The sequence below is a fragment of the Poecilia latipinna genome, unplaced genomic scaffold (genome assembly GCF_001443285.1).
Source record: "Poecilia latipinna isolate Pla-1442-1.1 unplaced genomic scaffold, P_latipinna-1.0 Scaffold170, whole genome shotgun sequence".
Classification (NCBI taxonomy): Eukaryota; Metazoa; Chordata; class Actinopteri; order Cyprinodontiformes; family Poeciliidae; genus Poecilia; species Poecilia latipinna.
The window spans coordinates 302066-318027 of record NW_015112786.1 but is presented as its reverse complement, the minus strand read 5'-3'; the positions used below and the strand labels follow the sequence as shown (position 1 = coordinate 318027).

Genomic DNA, 15962 nt, shown 5'->3' with positions numbered 1-15962 from the left:
AACAGACTCCTAAAATAAGAGCTGTGCTTCATGGAGAGCTCAGGTTGAGTGTTGTCAAATCTTTGAAAAGGAATCATCTCTGCCTGTGTTGACTATACTCTGTTGGTTGGCTGAAGGAAATATTAAGAGAAAAAAAGTAAAAATCTCAAAGCTTTTAGACCTCCGTCGCAGTGGTGTATTCCTAAAGATCAACCAAATTATTCACTGATATAGCAGGACAGAGGAAAATTCCCCTAAGCTGGTAATGGTTAGGAACGGAGAGCAAAAGCGAACTTCTCCTAATTTTCAACCTGCAGTTACAGACAAGTAGTCAGACAGTGACAGAAATCCCTCTCTGTGACATTATACTACACATCGACAGCAGGTAATACTGAATAAACATGGGAAACACAACACATCTACTGCACTTTAGCTTCAGCAATTTATCTTATTTATTCTCGTGTTCAAAGTAAGGCACTTTACAATGCTTAAAGTTTAAATGTCTTATAAAATTAGGCTTTGTTTATTTCTTCCTTCAGGTGATTCAGCCTTGCTCACAGCATTCGTTAGGGTCTGTTCAAACTGACCGAGTATTAGTGATGGATCTGCCAATACGACAACGATCATAAAGCAGCAGGAAGACAGCCTACCTTATAATACAGCCAGCCAATCATCAGCACTGGAACTGCATATCTGATAAACCGCAGCTGCAAACAGAGAGGATAACAAAAAATACTGAGGTGTAAAGTTAGATGTACAAAATGAGAAGAGTCAGAAACGTAGGTGGCTCTTGGAAAACATGTAAGACAACATAAGACAGGGATGAGAGAAAGAGCAGCTTTGTTCTCCAACTATCAAGAATTTAATTCCTGCTGTGGTCATGTTAGGACCACACTGACACCTAGTGGTGAGGTGCAGAGGGCAGCAGTATGAGTCACACTCACATTAAACCAACAAATCATTTAAAACTTTCACTTAGAAGCACATTAATTTACACAAATCAATGAAATCAGGGAGGTCCCATTTACTGGAAAATTAAAGAAAGATAAAAGCTGTGCAATATTTAATCAAAATATTGAGAAAACTAGACTTGGACATGAAAGAGAGGTATGTACCAGAACTTTAGTGTTGCAACGGAGAGCTTTGAGAAGCAGAGTCCACAGGTCGGTCCCACACACACCATACGCCGCGACCGCACACATGTGGCCTGTCCAAATGTATTTCATTCTGTGGGAAAGTACACGAGTGGAGTCAAGTTTCTGATCTGAAAACAGAAAAACAGCCCGAGTTCCCATCATGGAGAGAAAAGTAGGAACTTTTCTCTCCATGGAAATCTGAACTCCAAGCTCTTCAGCCTTTTTCTTTGCAACAGAAGCTAGGTACTGGTGTTGAAAATGGGGAGCTTAAAGTTAGTAGCAAAAAAAAAAAAAAAATGTTGGCCCAGATCTTATTTTTCAACAGCAGCCTTTGAAGCAAAGGGAAAGATGAAACAGGAGAGTGAACAAGGTGAGATATCATGGGACAGAAGTTCACTGGTACGCTGAGGATGAGGCTGAAAGAGGTGCAGAAATATCCAGAAATAAGTCTGCTTAATGCAAAGCAGCTGTCTGACAGACACTGCTTTCTGCTCTTTTGGCCTTTCGTTCGTAATCAGCATGTCTGAGAAAGTGCTGACATCAGACGTGGAGCTTTTCTCCAAATACAACTTGCATCGTGTTAAAAGCTTCTGTGGTTCTGTGAGAACTAAGTCAGCGCCTGGACTGCAACAGGAATCTGTTTTATAAACTGTTTGCTTTCATTAGATTTTAGCATCCTTCACTTCAGTCTCTGTGGTGTCTTGAGTTACTGATGTTCTCCGGTGGATTAACTTTTGAGCAACATTATTTGTGCCTGATGAAGAAAACATCATTTGTTGATGTTCAAAACTTAACATTGACCCCTCCTCTAAAGGTGGAACAGAGGAGGGAAACACAAACAGCTCTTTATCAAAGCAGCTTCGTTCTTCCAGTGCGATCTGCTCCACTTGGTGACCACATTGAAAGTAGCAGAAGGTAAATTTTAGTTGGTTTATTTTATAGTAAAGTTCATAAAGTGGCTTTAAATTACAATTCTTTAGAATTCAGTACCAAACCTTTTTTAAACTAAAATTTGATGTACAGAACCACAGAAGCTTATTATTATCATGATACTGATAATGGTAAAGATAGTATTCATTATCATCAATAATAACAATATTATTGCCCTTTTCCAACTTTTGCATTTGTAAAATGAAACTGGATCCTTTCTGCAAATTGTATCTTTAGTTAAATGAAGCAAATGAACAAAACCGCCAGATAAATGTCCAAACATTACTGCAAATTAACTATAATTGATGGCAGTTGTTTACCCAACACGACTGCAGACAATCAAAATATGACTCAGCAAGTAGATTAAAGAGTGTGTACACAGCCAGGTCATTGGATCTGTTTTCGTATTCACATTTCTTCTCCTAACGTTTGTTTTGTAGTTGGACTGAACATCACACATTGTCACATCAAAGCTGCAAAAAGTTTTAAAATGATTCATCATGGTTTCATATTTTTACATCACAAAACCTGGCACTTTAAAAGAGCTTTTGACAGACACTGTATGTTTGACAGCAGAGTGCTTTGGTGTGCATGGCTTATCATTTAATATCTAGACTTAGTTTAACCTAAAATAAAGCAGGATGAAATAGAAAAGTAATTGCGATGCTAAGCAGAAACATGACAGTTCCAGGTGGCGAATAAAACTGATCAGAGCATGATATTTTTTAAATAACTGAAAAAAAATTATTTTCCTCTGCTTTCAGGCTTTCACATAACTAAAAAGATGATGATAAAAACACAAAACTTATCAATCAATGTCATAAATATTACACTTCACCAAATGTAAAGACAAGTATATACATACCTGGTATTTTGCTACATTTTCATGATCTAATTGACAGACGGACAAAGAATCTGAAGGTACTTCTGTTATAGAAGCTCAGATTTCTCATAGACTAATTGCTGGCTCAGATGTCAACCTCACAGAGAAGGTTGTGAGCAATCGTCTCTCATTGGTTGTAGATCACTAACTGTGTGGATGAGGACCAATGACCAGCTTTTCTGTTTTGTTTGATTCAGAATGTAAAATAAAACTTGGAGAAAGTGAGAGAATCTAATTTAAATCACACCCTAACATCCAACTACTACCATGGTAGAAGTGTGTAAAAACAGAATAAGTTGTGAATAAATTGTTTATAGTTCATCTAAATAAGAACAAAAATTGTGGGTGTTTAACACTGGACAGTATTGTGCATTATTTGCCTAACACTTTTTAAGAGAAAAACTTGAACTCCCACCAGTACTCATGTTTCAATTCTCAGCTCAGGTCTTCATAAAACAGCTCATAATAACAAAGAAAAAATTTTTTCAGACATGTTTGTAATACAAACAGAAATTCTTAAACGTGATATGAGCATAAGTGTTCACAACCAAGGCTTAATATTTTTGTTAAAGTACCTTTGACAGCGATTACAGACTCACGTCATCTTGTCCCAACAAGCTTGGAACATCAGTTTTGGGGATTTTCACTATTCTTCTCTGTAGGGACTATCAATCTCAGTCTGGTTGGCTGGGCAGAATGGGTTGAGATGTTCAATTGGACTGAACTGGGCTCTGACTGGGCCACTCAAGAACTTTCACAAACCACTGCTAAAGGTACTCCTTTGTAATCGTGGCTGTGTGCATTGGATCATTGCTCAGTTCAGTCTCTACAATTGGCTGGCATCCCACACTCTATGCAAACTATGGCCCTTTTCCACTAGCGCCTCCTCGGCATGGCTCATCTCTGTTATAAGGGTTTTTCTCTGGTAATGGCTACGAAGGCAGTGTTCTAGAATCTACTTCGCTGGGCTTCCAAGCATGTAGAGTTGAGCTAAAAACACAATGTCAGAAGACCGGCAGTCACTGATTGGGTAAGGGGTGGAGTCACTGTTTGAGCCACAAAAGAGACTTGTTTTACAATAACCTGACCCGCCATCTGTAAAAACTCACAACAGAAACTGAGTCTGACAAAGACCCAAATAATTATGTTTGTGTCACGTATGGATTCAAACATAACACAACAGAAATACTTTGGGGATGGCTGATTTTTTTCCATCCCGTTCGGACAGAACTGAGTAAGAAGGCTTTCATTCATACCCCTTTTTTAGAACTTGCTACAAGAAACTTCTAGACTGACTGAATTAATCTTGTTTAGGTCTTTTACATCCAAACTAAAAGTTCTTGAGAAAGATTGACTTACATGTACATGTTTTCAGAGCCTGTCATTTTCTTTTATCTGTGTAGGTTTTTGTGTTGTGTTTATTGCTGCCTTTTGGCCAGGACTGCCTTGAAAAGAGGTTTCAATGTCAATAAGTTTTTATCCTGGTAAAGTACAGCATGAAAAAGTTTAATAAAATATGAAAAAATCACTTTGCACAAATTTTCAGACTCAGTGACCGCACGACTGGATGATGAAGAATTGTAATGGAAAACTACCCAAATTGTACAGAGTTGAGTCATATTACTAGCTGACTGTGAAAAAGGGCTAGTCTCTCACAAAAGCATCCCCAGTCTTAAACTGTTTCTACTGAAGGCGCCTAAGATGAGAAGTGCCTGCTTTTGTCCAAACACATTGCTTTAATCTCTCTCCAGAAAGTTCTACTTAATTTTAGATTGGTATAATAATCAGTAAGGTATTTTTTTTTTAGCAAAATTGAAGCAAATCTTCATGTGCATTTTAGTGAGGAGTGCCATCATCTGACCATTGCACCAGAAAGGCCTGACAAGTGAAGTGCCTAAAGACTCTCTGTAATCGGGGACACCTGAATCAGGAAACAAACCCAAAACCCATTCATATAAAATAAATCCACCACAGTGGGACTCCAGTCGTGCTGTAGCAGAATGCTTCCAGCATTTTTTCACTTTCTTTAGTATGTTATTCGATTTTGTCTTTTTTTTTTTTTACAGAAAAGCTTTAGAACTAGTCTGCAATGTAACATAATGATAAAAAAGTGAAGAAGGGTGAACAGTTGCTGCTGCCTCTCTGAACTGTTGTGTTTCAAATCTAATACTAATGGACACAGAGCATAGACATTAACCATAATAATCCATCAGGACCTTTAGTTTTGCTGTGAATGTCTTTGCTTACCATAAAAAAACAGCACAAAGCTGAAAGTACTTGGAGCTGTTCAAGGCTTCTGAAGGAACCCGTTAACCAACTTAGTGAAATGGACTAAAGAGATACTTGCGCATGACTACAACTGATTAAGTTATGAAATAAAAAGAAGACTTGAAGCGCATCTGTGTGAGAGCGAGACCGGGGCGCCGATTTATTTTTCTGTTGGTGGGCAGTCACTAGCTAATCAACCACTTCATGTCCAGGCAGTAGCTTATTAATAATTGCAAAATAAACATTAAGCTTGAAAACATGGAACTGTAATGAAATAAATCTTTTGTTTGTGTGAGAAATGTTGATGTTCCTGATACACTTGAACTTAATTTCTGCTCTGTCTTAGCTATTGTCAGCCGGTTGCCATGGTAATAGGTGTACTTGTGGGTTTGAGCTACTCTTCACCCTTTTTTTAGTGATATTTTTCCGTTGCTGTGGTGATTTGCAGCCGCTGAAATTTCTAAAAGTTCAACAAACAATAAAAACTGCTCTACCGTCCTCATTTGTTCAAAGACATCACAAATATTCATAATAGTCATCAAGTAAGATAAAATTTTTCATAAGGTATTTAACATTCTGTTTCCTACTGTGGTAATTGTGTAAAAATAAATTAATTATCCAGTTAAAAGAATTGACAGAAACCAAACAGTTTATAGAGTTATATCTAGGAATAACACAAAGTTTGCATATCAAAACAGTAATTTTCACAACTTTAATTTAAGTTACATTTTATGAAAACCGTATAATAAAGAAGAAAGTTATGTGGGTTTGTGGATATGACTCAATGCCTAGTAAAAATGCCTGTGGCTAGCTATAGTGGCTACTTGGCGCAGTGATGTATATCAGTGGTGCTAGCCATGCTTGCATGACTGGTGCTCAGAAATCAGCGCCTATGCCTGGAAGTGTGAATGTATGCGTGTTCTGCTGCCTCAACAATTCAGAGTTTACCTCATGGTGCTGAAAGCCAGGAGGCCGTAGAGCACAGAGTGCAGCAGGTTGTAGGCCACATCTGGCCGGAAAGCCTCCACCTGTCCCCCTGCAGCTGCTCTCTTCTCTTCCTCCCAACCTCCTTTAGGCCTAATGGGAAACAAAAACCAGACATTAAAGCAGAAAAGAAGCACGTTACCAAAAGCCGACGGTAAATACATAAAACATCACATCCAGACGCTGGAGAGGAGAGACAGGACGGACGGAAGGTGGGCGGAATTGATATTGTTCTGATTATTCAGATTTCAGTAGCTCTTGTTCAGATTTCATTAGCAGCTTGCACGCAAGTGGACATGTAACGATGTACACCCACGACCGTTTCTGTCTGCAGGAGTCAGCGCGCATACAAACAGAGCGAGGCCCCGAAGGCGATGATATTACTCCCACGATGTGGCCTCCTGCACCGAATCAGACGGACACTGACTTCCATTTGAATATAAATCAAATCTGGCTCCCCTGACTACGTGAGGTTGGCTATACTGGATTAAATTAATTCCTGAATTGGCAAATAGCCCTTTGTTCTGTGAGGTTAGTATTCCAGCCGTCCAGTAGCGCAGGGCGAGTTGAAATGGTAATTTGATTAGTTGAGAGCAGCCTATCACCTTGCACCACAGGCAAATGAAGCTGGGAGAGGCAGCTGGTGGATGATGCTGCTTTTTCAGAGCATGGAGGGAAATCCAGGGGTAAAGGAAAACATGGTGACCTCTGGTTTAGGTTTTCCTTCAACTAACAAAAGCCCTCATCTCATCTACCACACTTGTATATCTCTTTATTTTACAAAGTGGCATCTGATTCATTAATTAGAAACACAGCTTATTATACCAGTATTACCAGTAAACACAATGGGACACAAGGGTATGCTTTAGAGATGGAGATTTATCATTTACTGTGTATTATTTATTCTTGATAAATTTCAATTAATGTAAAAAAAAAAAGTTGATGTAAATTTTATTTTTATCTTCTCCACTGATTGTCCCATGAGAACATCAGTAAGTATTAGTAAATTCTAAAATGTGATTAAATGCAGTTACTATGTGCAGTTTACTTTTTTAAGAATATGGAGTCCTAAAGAAGCCTCTTTCAAGTGGGAATGTTTTTCCAAGAACAATATTTGTGCTTGAGCCACTGCTGTGCCAAGCATTCACAGCCATACAACTGCCTAAAAATAAGCAATAAATAGTTCTGGTAACACTTCATTTGAAGGGGCGTTCATAGGACTGATATGATCTGATAAAAATATGACATAACACTTGTCATGGACATCAAGGAGTCTTTATGGGTATTTATGACTCTTATTGGGAAGTGGCATTCGGTAAATAATAGTTTTAATGCAAATTTGCTTTAAAAGTCCATTAAAAGTGCCAACTTTGGATTATTTGGCAAATAATGACATTTTAATGTAAAGCTGGCACTTTAAATGCAACTTTTAAAGCAACTTTGGAATAAAAGTGTCATTATTTACCAAATGGCACTTCATGACAACAGTCATTAATATTCATAAAGACTCCTTCACATTCATAAAGGCTTCATGTTCATAACAGGTGTTATGTCATGACAGTGTTATATCAGTCTTATAAGCACTTACTCACCAGGGGGCACTGCCTACTCCTAATACATATATTATTCTTCTCTGATTAATCTACTTGATTGTTCAAGTGTACTATTACTGATATAAACATCTTTATATCACATTTATTTTACTAGCTTAAACAGCTACTAGAGAACGGGACAATTTTGTTAATTAAATTACATAATTAATCGTCAGAATAATTGATAGCTTAATCAACCATTTACAACAGAAAACAGAAAATATTCTGTGTCCGAGAGAGACAAAATCAGAACTGTTTCACAGATTATCATACAGAGAGAATGGTATACCAGATCATATTCAGGTAGTAAAGAATTGATGTATTATTCAGCACAAGTTTCTGATCATGGCCACATTGTAAGACGAGCCACACACCTAACAGTGTGTGTTAGATGTGTGGATCTGTGTGTGAGGCTTTCTGTGATCCAAGATGCTTCAAATTTAAGAACCATACTGGATCACTTGTTGCCGTCAGAGGTTCAATAGTCCCATATGAGGTTCAGCATAGTTCAGTTTATCCAGCTCATTCAGCCGTTGAGGACAATCAAAATAAACTTGTTTTCATGTTGAAACTTTTCCCACTGAGCATCACGTACCTGAGGTTGTGCAGCACTGCCACTGCCAGCATGCCACTGAGCAGCAGGACAGTGGGGACGTATGGGTACAGCAGCAGGGTGCCAGCCAGGCGCTCCAGAGTGTCCAGTGGCAGCAGCCCAAAGGCTTCCTCACACAGATACAGACTGGCATCAAAGTCCCTGCAGAAGAGATAATATTACCTGATGTTCTCAACAAAATGTATGACTGGCTATAAATTTGACTTAAAGTGCATAAACTCTGCGGATATACATGCAAGAAGAGTTTCTCTCTCTCTAAGTGAACAGGTTTGCACCAGAGAAACACATCCGGTAAAGGTAATTGGTGTTAGCATTGCATTAGCACCAAGCATAAAATGCATTTGGGGTTCAACACGTTTTCATTTGATTACTTTGAATGTTGTTTGATCTATCTCAATACTCATTGGTTGGAGAAGTATATGTTGTGGTTAGGAGAAGATTTTATAGGCCTCTGTTGAACCCAATTAGCAAACACCTGATGGAACTGCGCCTCATCATCTGTCCTAGCCTGGGGAAGCAGAGGTCCAAAACACACCACTTGCGTCCAACTTTTCACACTTAGATCAGATTTTTACTGAAGCATAGACTCCGATGCAACATTTCCCTCTACGGACCAACAGACTCACGAGATCCAGTATTCATGTGAGAGTATGTACCAGAAATCCAAGCTACAAACTCAGAGCAAATAAGCTTGAATAAGACTGCCTACCATGGGTAAGTAAGCTACATTTTTTCCCAAGTAAAATATTTCTTTGGCTTTCTATTTTATTTAGCTCACTTTCTGTCTCACTCATTACAGTTCTATCATTTTGCTCTGTAGTTTCAAACTAAGAGGTTTGTCTTGGTCAGACAGTCACAGTCTCAGTCTCCAGCGGTCTGTGAGGTCACCTTGACTTTGACGCTTTCTGCCTTCATAATCCGACTCCATTTTCCATTGGACCAGATGCTAAAACAAATCAGATTGGTTTTGGGCACAAGTATTGATGCTGTAGTTCATCTTTAAATAAAACGACTGTCAGCTTTTTCTTTCAGAGTACTTTTTACTTGCAATATACAGTCCAAGATAAATAAAGGCCTGGAAAATTACCTCAAACTGAAAGCTGTGCTCCCACAAATGCAAAGCAGGACTCAAAGGACAGGAGAACGAAACAGTGGGAGAGCAGAAAGAAGTCTGAGTGAGGCAGAGAGAGAGAGAGGAGCTGAGGGTGAAGCAGAGCACGGAGTGAGCCTCGCATTTTCTACAATCTCCTGAATAATTGAAGGGCCAGTTGTGCAGCATCACATTGGGAGCCGTGTTATTCGCTGGCCCGGAGCAGCCGTCCCGACAAGGCAACACACACTGATCGATGAGAGGTCTAGTGGCTTTACCCCGCGATCTATTATTCACACACATTAACGCTGCAGGTGCTATGACACTAGTGCTTAGTGAATAATGTAGTCACTCTAGATCAAGTGGAAGTTTTGTAACAAGCCCACAGCACACTGACTGTACATATACTCTCAGCCTATGCGAGTCAAATGGGATTTTAGAGAACAGGTGTTCGGCAAAAAACCAAGCAATGGATTGAGGTTTGTGTGTTTTATGTGTTCATACCTCGTCGGCCCCAAGGCAAACTTTGACTTGATGAATTTAAAAATGTGTTCATCTGATCTGAGCTGAAGTGCTTTCTGTAAACACAAGCACAGATAAGGTCATCACGTCTGGGCTGAGATCAGCCTTCAGAAGCGTAAACAGGAGCAGAAACCGGGTGGACAACGTTGCGTCATTGCTCTGAAGGTCTGAGATGTGTTGAGGAGAGGATGAGAGGAGGGGAGAGAAAACAGGAGGACAACACAGGGGAGGAGAGGGAAGGGAGGCAGAGAAAGACGTGCACCTTAGTCAAGGAATTGATGATGAAGGCGAGCAGGAGAACAAGGATGCTGTGGAGGAGAACTTTGGCCAGACGAACCAGCAGGCCTCCAGTCTTCAAAGCAGGCTGCAAGACGAAACACATAGTGTTGATTTCAAACATAATCAGCCAGATAATAAAGCCTTCAGTTTTTACACAGACTTTAAATTACACTCCTTACATGTTTTATATTTGTTAGAAAATATGGCATTTATTATCGATCCACCAAGTGTTAACCAGGGAACTGCTACTGGCAGCAATCAGACCCGCAGGTCAGCCCAGGGGGAATGATCCTCCCTTCACCAGGCCTGGGAGGCTGAGGAGTTCTGACCCCTTGATCCCTAATTAAGGCTTGGATCCCTCTAAAACAACAGGTTGAGAAATATATAACACTTCTTTAGCTCATGTACGGTAGAATCAGCCCCACAGCGGGCCACATCACTTCTGAACCTGCCCTTACAACCTCCCCCCCCACCGAAACACACATTCCTCTGGGGATCTTTTTCTTTTAAATTCATTGCTACAGTAAAAATATTTTCTTTGTAGTTTGGGCACAAAAACACGTAAGATGAACAGCAGCAGACATAGAACAAATAGTTTCACTTAAGAGTGCAAACATTCAACCTGCTGTTAATCTGGTGTCAAGTGAACCAAACACTCTGAGTAACCTGTTCACTGACTGACAGACCCTCCCATCAGCTCACATCTGCGGTTAACAACAATCACTGCACTGTTGCTATATTAAGCAAAATTTCAGACAAAGAATATCCATATCTGTATGTCAGGTTTTTTAAAGCCCGGTGATCAGCCAGAAACTCCAATCGGTGCATCTCTATGTTTAACTTTTGTGACTTAAGAGCAACTCGAGTTGATATCTTTGGTCATTCAGCACAAATAATGCTAAATCCTTACTGAGGTTTGTAAAACAATCCTGTTTATGCTACAGTGAGCAGTAGAACCATTATAAATAGTGGCATTACAGACTTTACAAATAGTATGGCCATGATTTAATTTCTCCTTTTAAAGGTGTATGGGGAAAAAACAGACATAAGCACCTTCCTAATTATGCTCACTTACATCAGGTTCACCCAGGTGGATTCCTGCTAAGTTGCAAAAGTATCTCAAGAACCTCTGATAGAGGCAGAGAGCACAAAAGCTTTGCTGTGTATGTATGCATTTCATTGAATAATAAAAGAGAAGAAAGGAAACTCCGCAAAATCCATTCTGAGAGGAGTCAGGAACTCAGAAGTGGTGCAGTGTTTTGCTCTCTGGTTGTGATAAAAACTTAAACTACTTTTGTTCATTAGCATATGCAATGAAAAACAAACATCAGGATCTAATTAACTATTTAACTCATCATTAATTCAATCATCCTGACAGCCAGAGTAGATTCACACACGCACTAACCTGGCAGTGTCTGATGAAGAGCGCTGCAACAATGAAGCTGAGCACCAGCGATCCCAGGACCATGGAGTTGCAGAACTGCAGCAGCCAAACGCTCAGCAGGCCGCTCACCTGAACCAGGTACAGGGTGGTCACCTGGGCAGACACACATGGCCGGGTGTGAGCCACGCACTGCTAACAATCACAATGTGGTTTCACAATCACATGGAGGATTCAGTTTGCAGTTTATGCCACTCCGCATTTACATTCACTGTCTTTCCTTTTCTTGTCAAGGTTTGCATCATTCCAGCCCAAAAGAAAACTACTGGTCCAATAAAAAAATAACAAGTAGAAATCAAAGTGTGGCTTGGCTATGAATAATTTAGGGATGGCTACACATGTCAACACAGCTGCCAAACCGCTCTTAACGTGAAATGTAAATTAGGACGGATTTTATTGGGGCAATGTAAAGCCTGGAAAACCTCCATGAGAATTCCTCTTTCTCAGTTCATTTAGCCCAGCTGCTTTTTGAGTTTTTAGCTTAAAAGAGGAGCCTCAGCCAGACCTGGACCGGCTTCTGTCCTGGAGTCGATCTGAGGAGAGGACACACCCGGCTTCCCTCAAAACATCTTCAGAAGACATGTGGATCAGACCGGACAGGACTGCAGCAGATTACTAATAATATACTAATAATGAAGCGTCACAATGGAGTGTGAATATATGTTATGACATGAATAATGCTAAATGAGTCGACTGATCAGGGACTGTGGCATTTGAGCTACTTTGACTGGGTCTATCTCTAAAAGTCAATGTAAAAATGCTAAATATTACATAGTAGCTCTGAAATGCATAAAGTAAGCATATTTTTATGCTTCACTACATATTCTTAGGATACAAAACTCAAGTTATGCTTTTGTTTTTCCTAAATTTTTACATTTTGTTTTGTAATTGATGCCTCTGGGTGAAAAATGTTGATTTTCTAGTTCTAATTGCTTCTTTACCATCCAACGACTACTTTAATCAGACAAAACCAACCGTCTGTGGTTGGCTGGTGATGTGGTTCATTTACATACAGTTTAAGTTGTGGACACTTTTGATTGTACATAAGAAATATACTTTGCGCATGAAGGACACATTAAATGTTGTGTGTTTTTTGGCCCTCCAGGCATTCTCCGTATATGAGGAGCAGGAGCGGCAGAGTGGAGCGACAGACAAAGTGGATCTTCATCTTGTTACTGCAAACACCTCATTGATACTGTGATACCTGTGTTGATACTATATTGATCAATGGATTTCAAGACACTTTATGGGTGGGACTGTTTGTGTTAATATTTGCATTTTGTAACTGACTATGGAATCAGTGAAGTGTGAGATATGAAGGGTGGTTGGTTTATTAGTTGGATGGATGGATGGATGGATGGATGGATGGATGGATGGATGGATGGATGGATGGATGGATGGATGGATGGATGGATGATACCAGTTGGTGTCATGGTGGGAGGAATGGGTGCCACAGCAACTGTGTCCTACGTACCTGGGTCGTCGTGAAGAGGTCGACGATGTCCAGGATGTAAACAATGAGAGCTTGAACCAGTAGGATGAACTGGTTGAACTGCCACGTCAGACAGAAGCAACATGTCGTCACGTACATCAGCCACACCATCACTTTCTGGCGAGCAAACACACAAAAACACACCTTATTCTGTGCTGCTTCTGCTTTGACCTTTGTTAAATAACTGAGATTATTCATCTAGACTCGGTTTGTGTGTGAGCTGGACCTGCTGCAAGGCGCTGAGCTGAGGCCTGAGGTAGCAAGTGACAGCAGTGACCTGCAGGGCAAAGAAGGGCAAAGACCAGTTCTCCCTGAGGGAGATGGTGAACTCCACCCGAGTAGTGTCCACCCTGAAAGAAGGAAACGGAAGAGCAGCCCTTAGATGGAGAAACACTGATTATTTTAAATCAACTTTATTTGATTTAAAACAATCAAATAAATGTGTCTCATTTCTCAGAAAACAACCTGAGAAATGAGTTAAAGGTCATCATATGTGAACATTTGTTAAGCTATCAAAAATTTGGAAGATGCACCCTAATATGCTAATAAGCTCTGCAGGCTTGTTTTTCAGCTCAAAGCTGCTTTCTAGAGCTGGAGACCTCTACTACCTTCTGCTTTTACTGTTTACTGAAAAAAAAAATCCTGCCAAAGTATCGCCCTGCACAGAAAGTCCAGATAATCCTGAAATTTCTTCTAAATTTATGCATTTTTTCCAAGAATGTTCCAAGCAAAATAAAAAGTAATACAACCCATCAACACAGCTGCTCTATGTCACACAACTATATCTACAGGCTCCCTGTGTCTTTTTATTTTAACATACCATAAGCTGCCAGAATACATTTTTGTAAATATCAGTTTCTATCTACAGACTTATTTACTGAAGTAGATGCTATTATCAAAGTCTATCATATTTTGTCATGCTTCATTTTAAAGCTTTAAAGGACTTAAAGCTTTAATACTTCATACTCATAACCCCTCTAACACAAACACTGCATCCCCACAAACATCCCCATTTATATTACTTTTCTTTAGGACACCGGTCACATTATAGGAGATAACAGGAGGTGGCCAAATGCTGGCTATGAAAAAAATGTGGTTAATTGAAATAAAATCTGTTGATTAATCAACATTGAAACCCGGTTAACCCAGGGGTGGGCAACTCCAGGCCTCGAGGGCCGGTCTCCTGCAACTTTTAGATGCATCTCTGCTTCAACATATCTGAATCAAATAATAAGGTCGTTAGCAGGACTCTTGAGAACTAGACTGCACTTAGGAGGTGATTCAGCTGTTGGATTCAAGTGTGTTGGACCAGAGAGACATCTAAGAGTTGGAGGACACCGGCCCTCGAGGACCAGGATTGCCCACCCCTGGGTTAACCTTTCTAGGTTCTGGTCCGAGCCCTTTTATGTCAGAAAAATATGCCATTAATTGCGCTAAAATTAAAAAAAATAAGGTGCTGAAATCTATGTAATTAATAAATGGAGATTACCGCGTTGAAGTCCTGGACCTGGTCTAAACAAAAAAACCTGATGTGCTTTTCAGATGTTTATTTAAAATTTTTTTAAAAACAGCTAATCATTTTTTCATCTACTACATATTTATCCAATAGTTACTCTGTCACAAAAAAATTCTACAAACTTTATAGTATGATTGACATTTTCTCTGGTCGGGGAGAAGGTTTGAATTTTATCAGATATGTGCAATTCGACTTCTACAGAGGCTCAGAGTGGTGCTCTCTCCTCTGCCTCGTCCCAGTGAGCATGCAGAACGTTGTTATTACTCACCTATTAAGAATGTACCAGACTCCAGTCAGTAAACCAGCCAGCCAGGAACCAGCCAGGAGCCATGCTGTGAGGTACAGAGCGATCACATACACGGCTTGGAGCGAGAACACTGTGTAAATGTAGAAATAAACGGGCTCCAGATACGCCTGGACCACACACACACACACACACACACACACACACACACACACACACACAAAAGAAAATGGCTTATTAGGCACTGATAGTTAGGCCAACAATGACAGCAGAGGAACTGTGCAGTATGGAAAATTGCTAAAGTTTAAAAGTTTGGGTCATTTTTAAATATGTAACAACTTTCCTGCAAACTTTTATTTTTTTTTTATTTATGGCTCAAATTGAAAAAAACTAAAAATAAAAAGCTTTCCCCAGAGTCAATTTGTGGGTGGTGTGTTACCTGCAAGGGCAGCAGTCTGTACAGAACACTGAGAAACACCTCTTGGTAGATATTCATCCGCTGTAAGAGATTGATGGTCCTCTTTGATTCTGTCAAGTTGTCATGGATCAGTTCTGACAGCCCTGAGAGCACACACACACACACACACACACACACACACACACACACATTTACATTTAGACTTCCTATTTGTACTTTCTGAACCACTGAAGGATGTTTTTTTACATCTTTGACCAAGCTTGTGGAGGTACTGGTGTATTTAAGTGTGCTGTACTGTGCTGAGTTATCAAGTAAATTTGTAATTCAGGACATTTATGTTTGTGTTTAGGAAAATAAATATTTTAAGTCAACTCAGCACCGTTTTTCTGTATCTAAACCTCAGATATTGGTATGGGAAGTGAGAAAAGTGGATGGATGCATACCTAGTGTGAGTTATAAAGTTTAGTTTGGAGATGACTGGACCCACTGTGATCACTGTATCATAAATAACCAGTGGTGGAGAAAGTACTCAAAAAATGTACTTAAGTAAAAGTACAAATACACAGGCAAAAATG

General features: G+C 39.8%; 1 protein-coding gene across 2 annotated transcripts in view; it reads right to left on the bottom strand.

Annotated features, from left to right (window-relative positions):
- Positions 1 to 15962, bottom strand: part of dpy19l3 (dpy-19 like C-mannosyltransferase 3) — a 67749-nt gene that overhangs the window by 33329 nt on the left and 18458 nt on the right. For both annotated transcript variants that reach the window (XM_015030047.1, XM_015030046.1), the window contains 11 exons: positions 15409 to 15530; positions 14994 to 15139; positions 13436 to 13559; positions 13192 to 13326; positions 11682 to 11813; positions 10260 to 10361; positions 9980 to 10053; positions 8368 to 8526; positions 6145 to 6273; positions 1095 to 1206; positions 630 to 686 (listed from right to left, as the gene is read on the bottom strand). In XM_015030047.1, the coding sequence (XP_014885533.1) occupies positions 630 to 686; positions 1095 to 1206; positions 6145 to 6273; positions 8368 to 8526; positions 9980 to 10053; positions 10260 to 10361; positions 11682 to 11813; positions 13192 to 13326; positions 13436 to 13559; positions 14994 to 15139; positions 15409 to 15530 (1292 nt within the window). The remainder of the gene's footprint in view (positions 1 to 629; positions 687 to 1094; positions 1207 to 6144; positions 6274 to 8367; positions 8527 to 9979; positions 10054 to 10259; positions 10362 to 11681; positions 11814 to 13191; positions 13327 to 13435; positions 13560 to 14993; positions 15140 to 15408; positions 15531 to 15962) is intronic.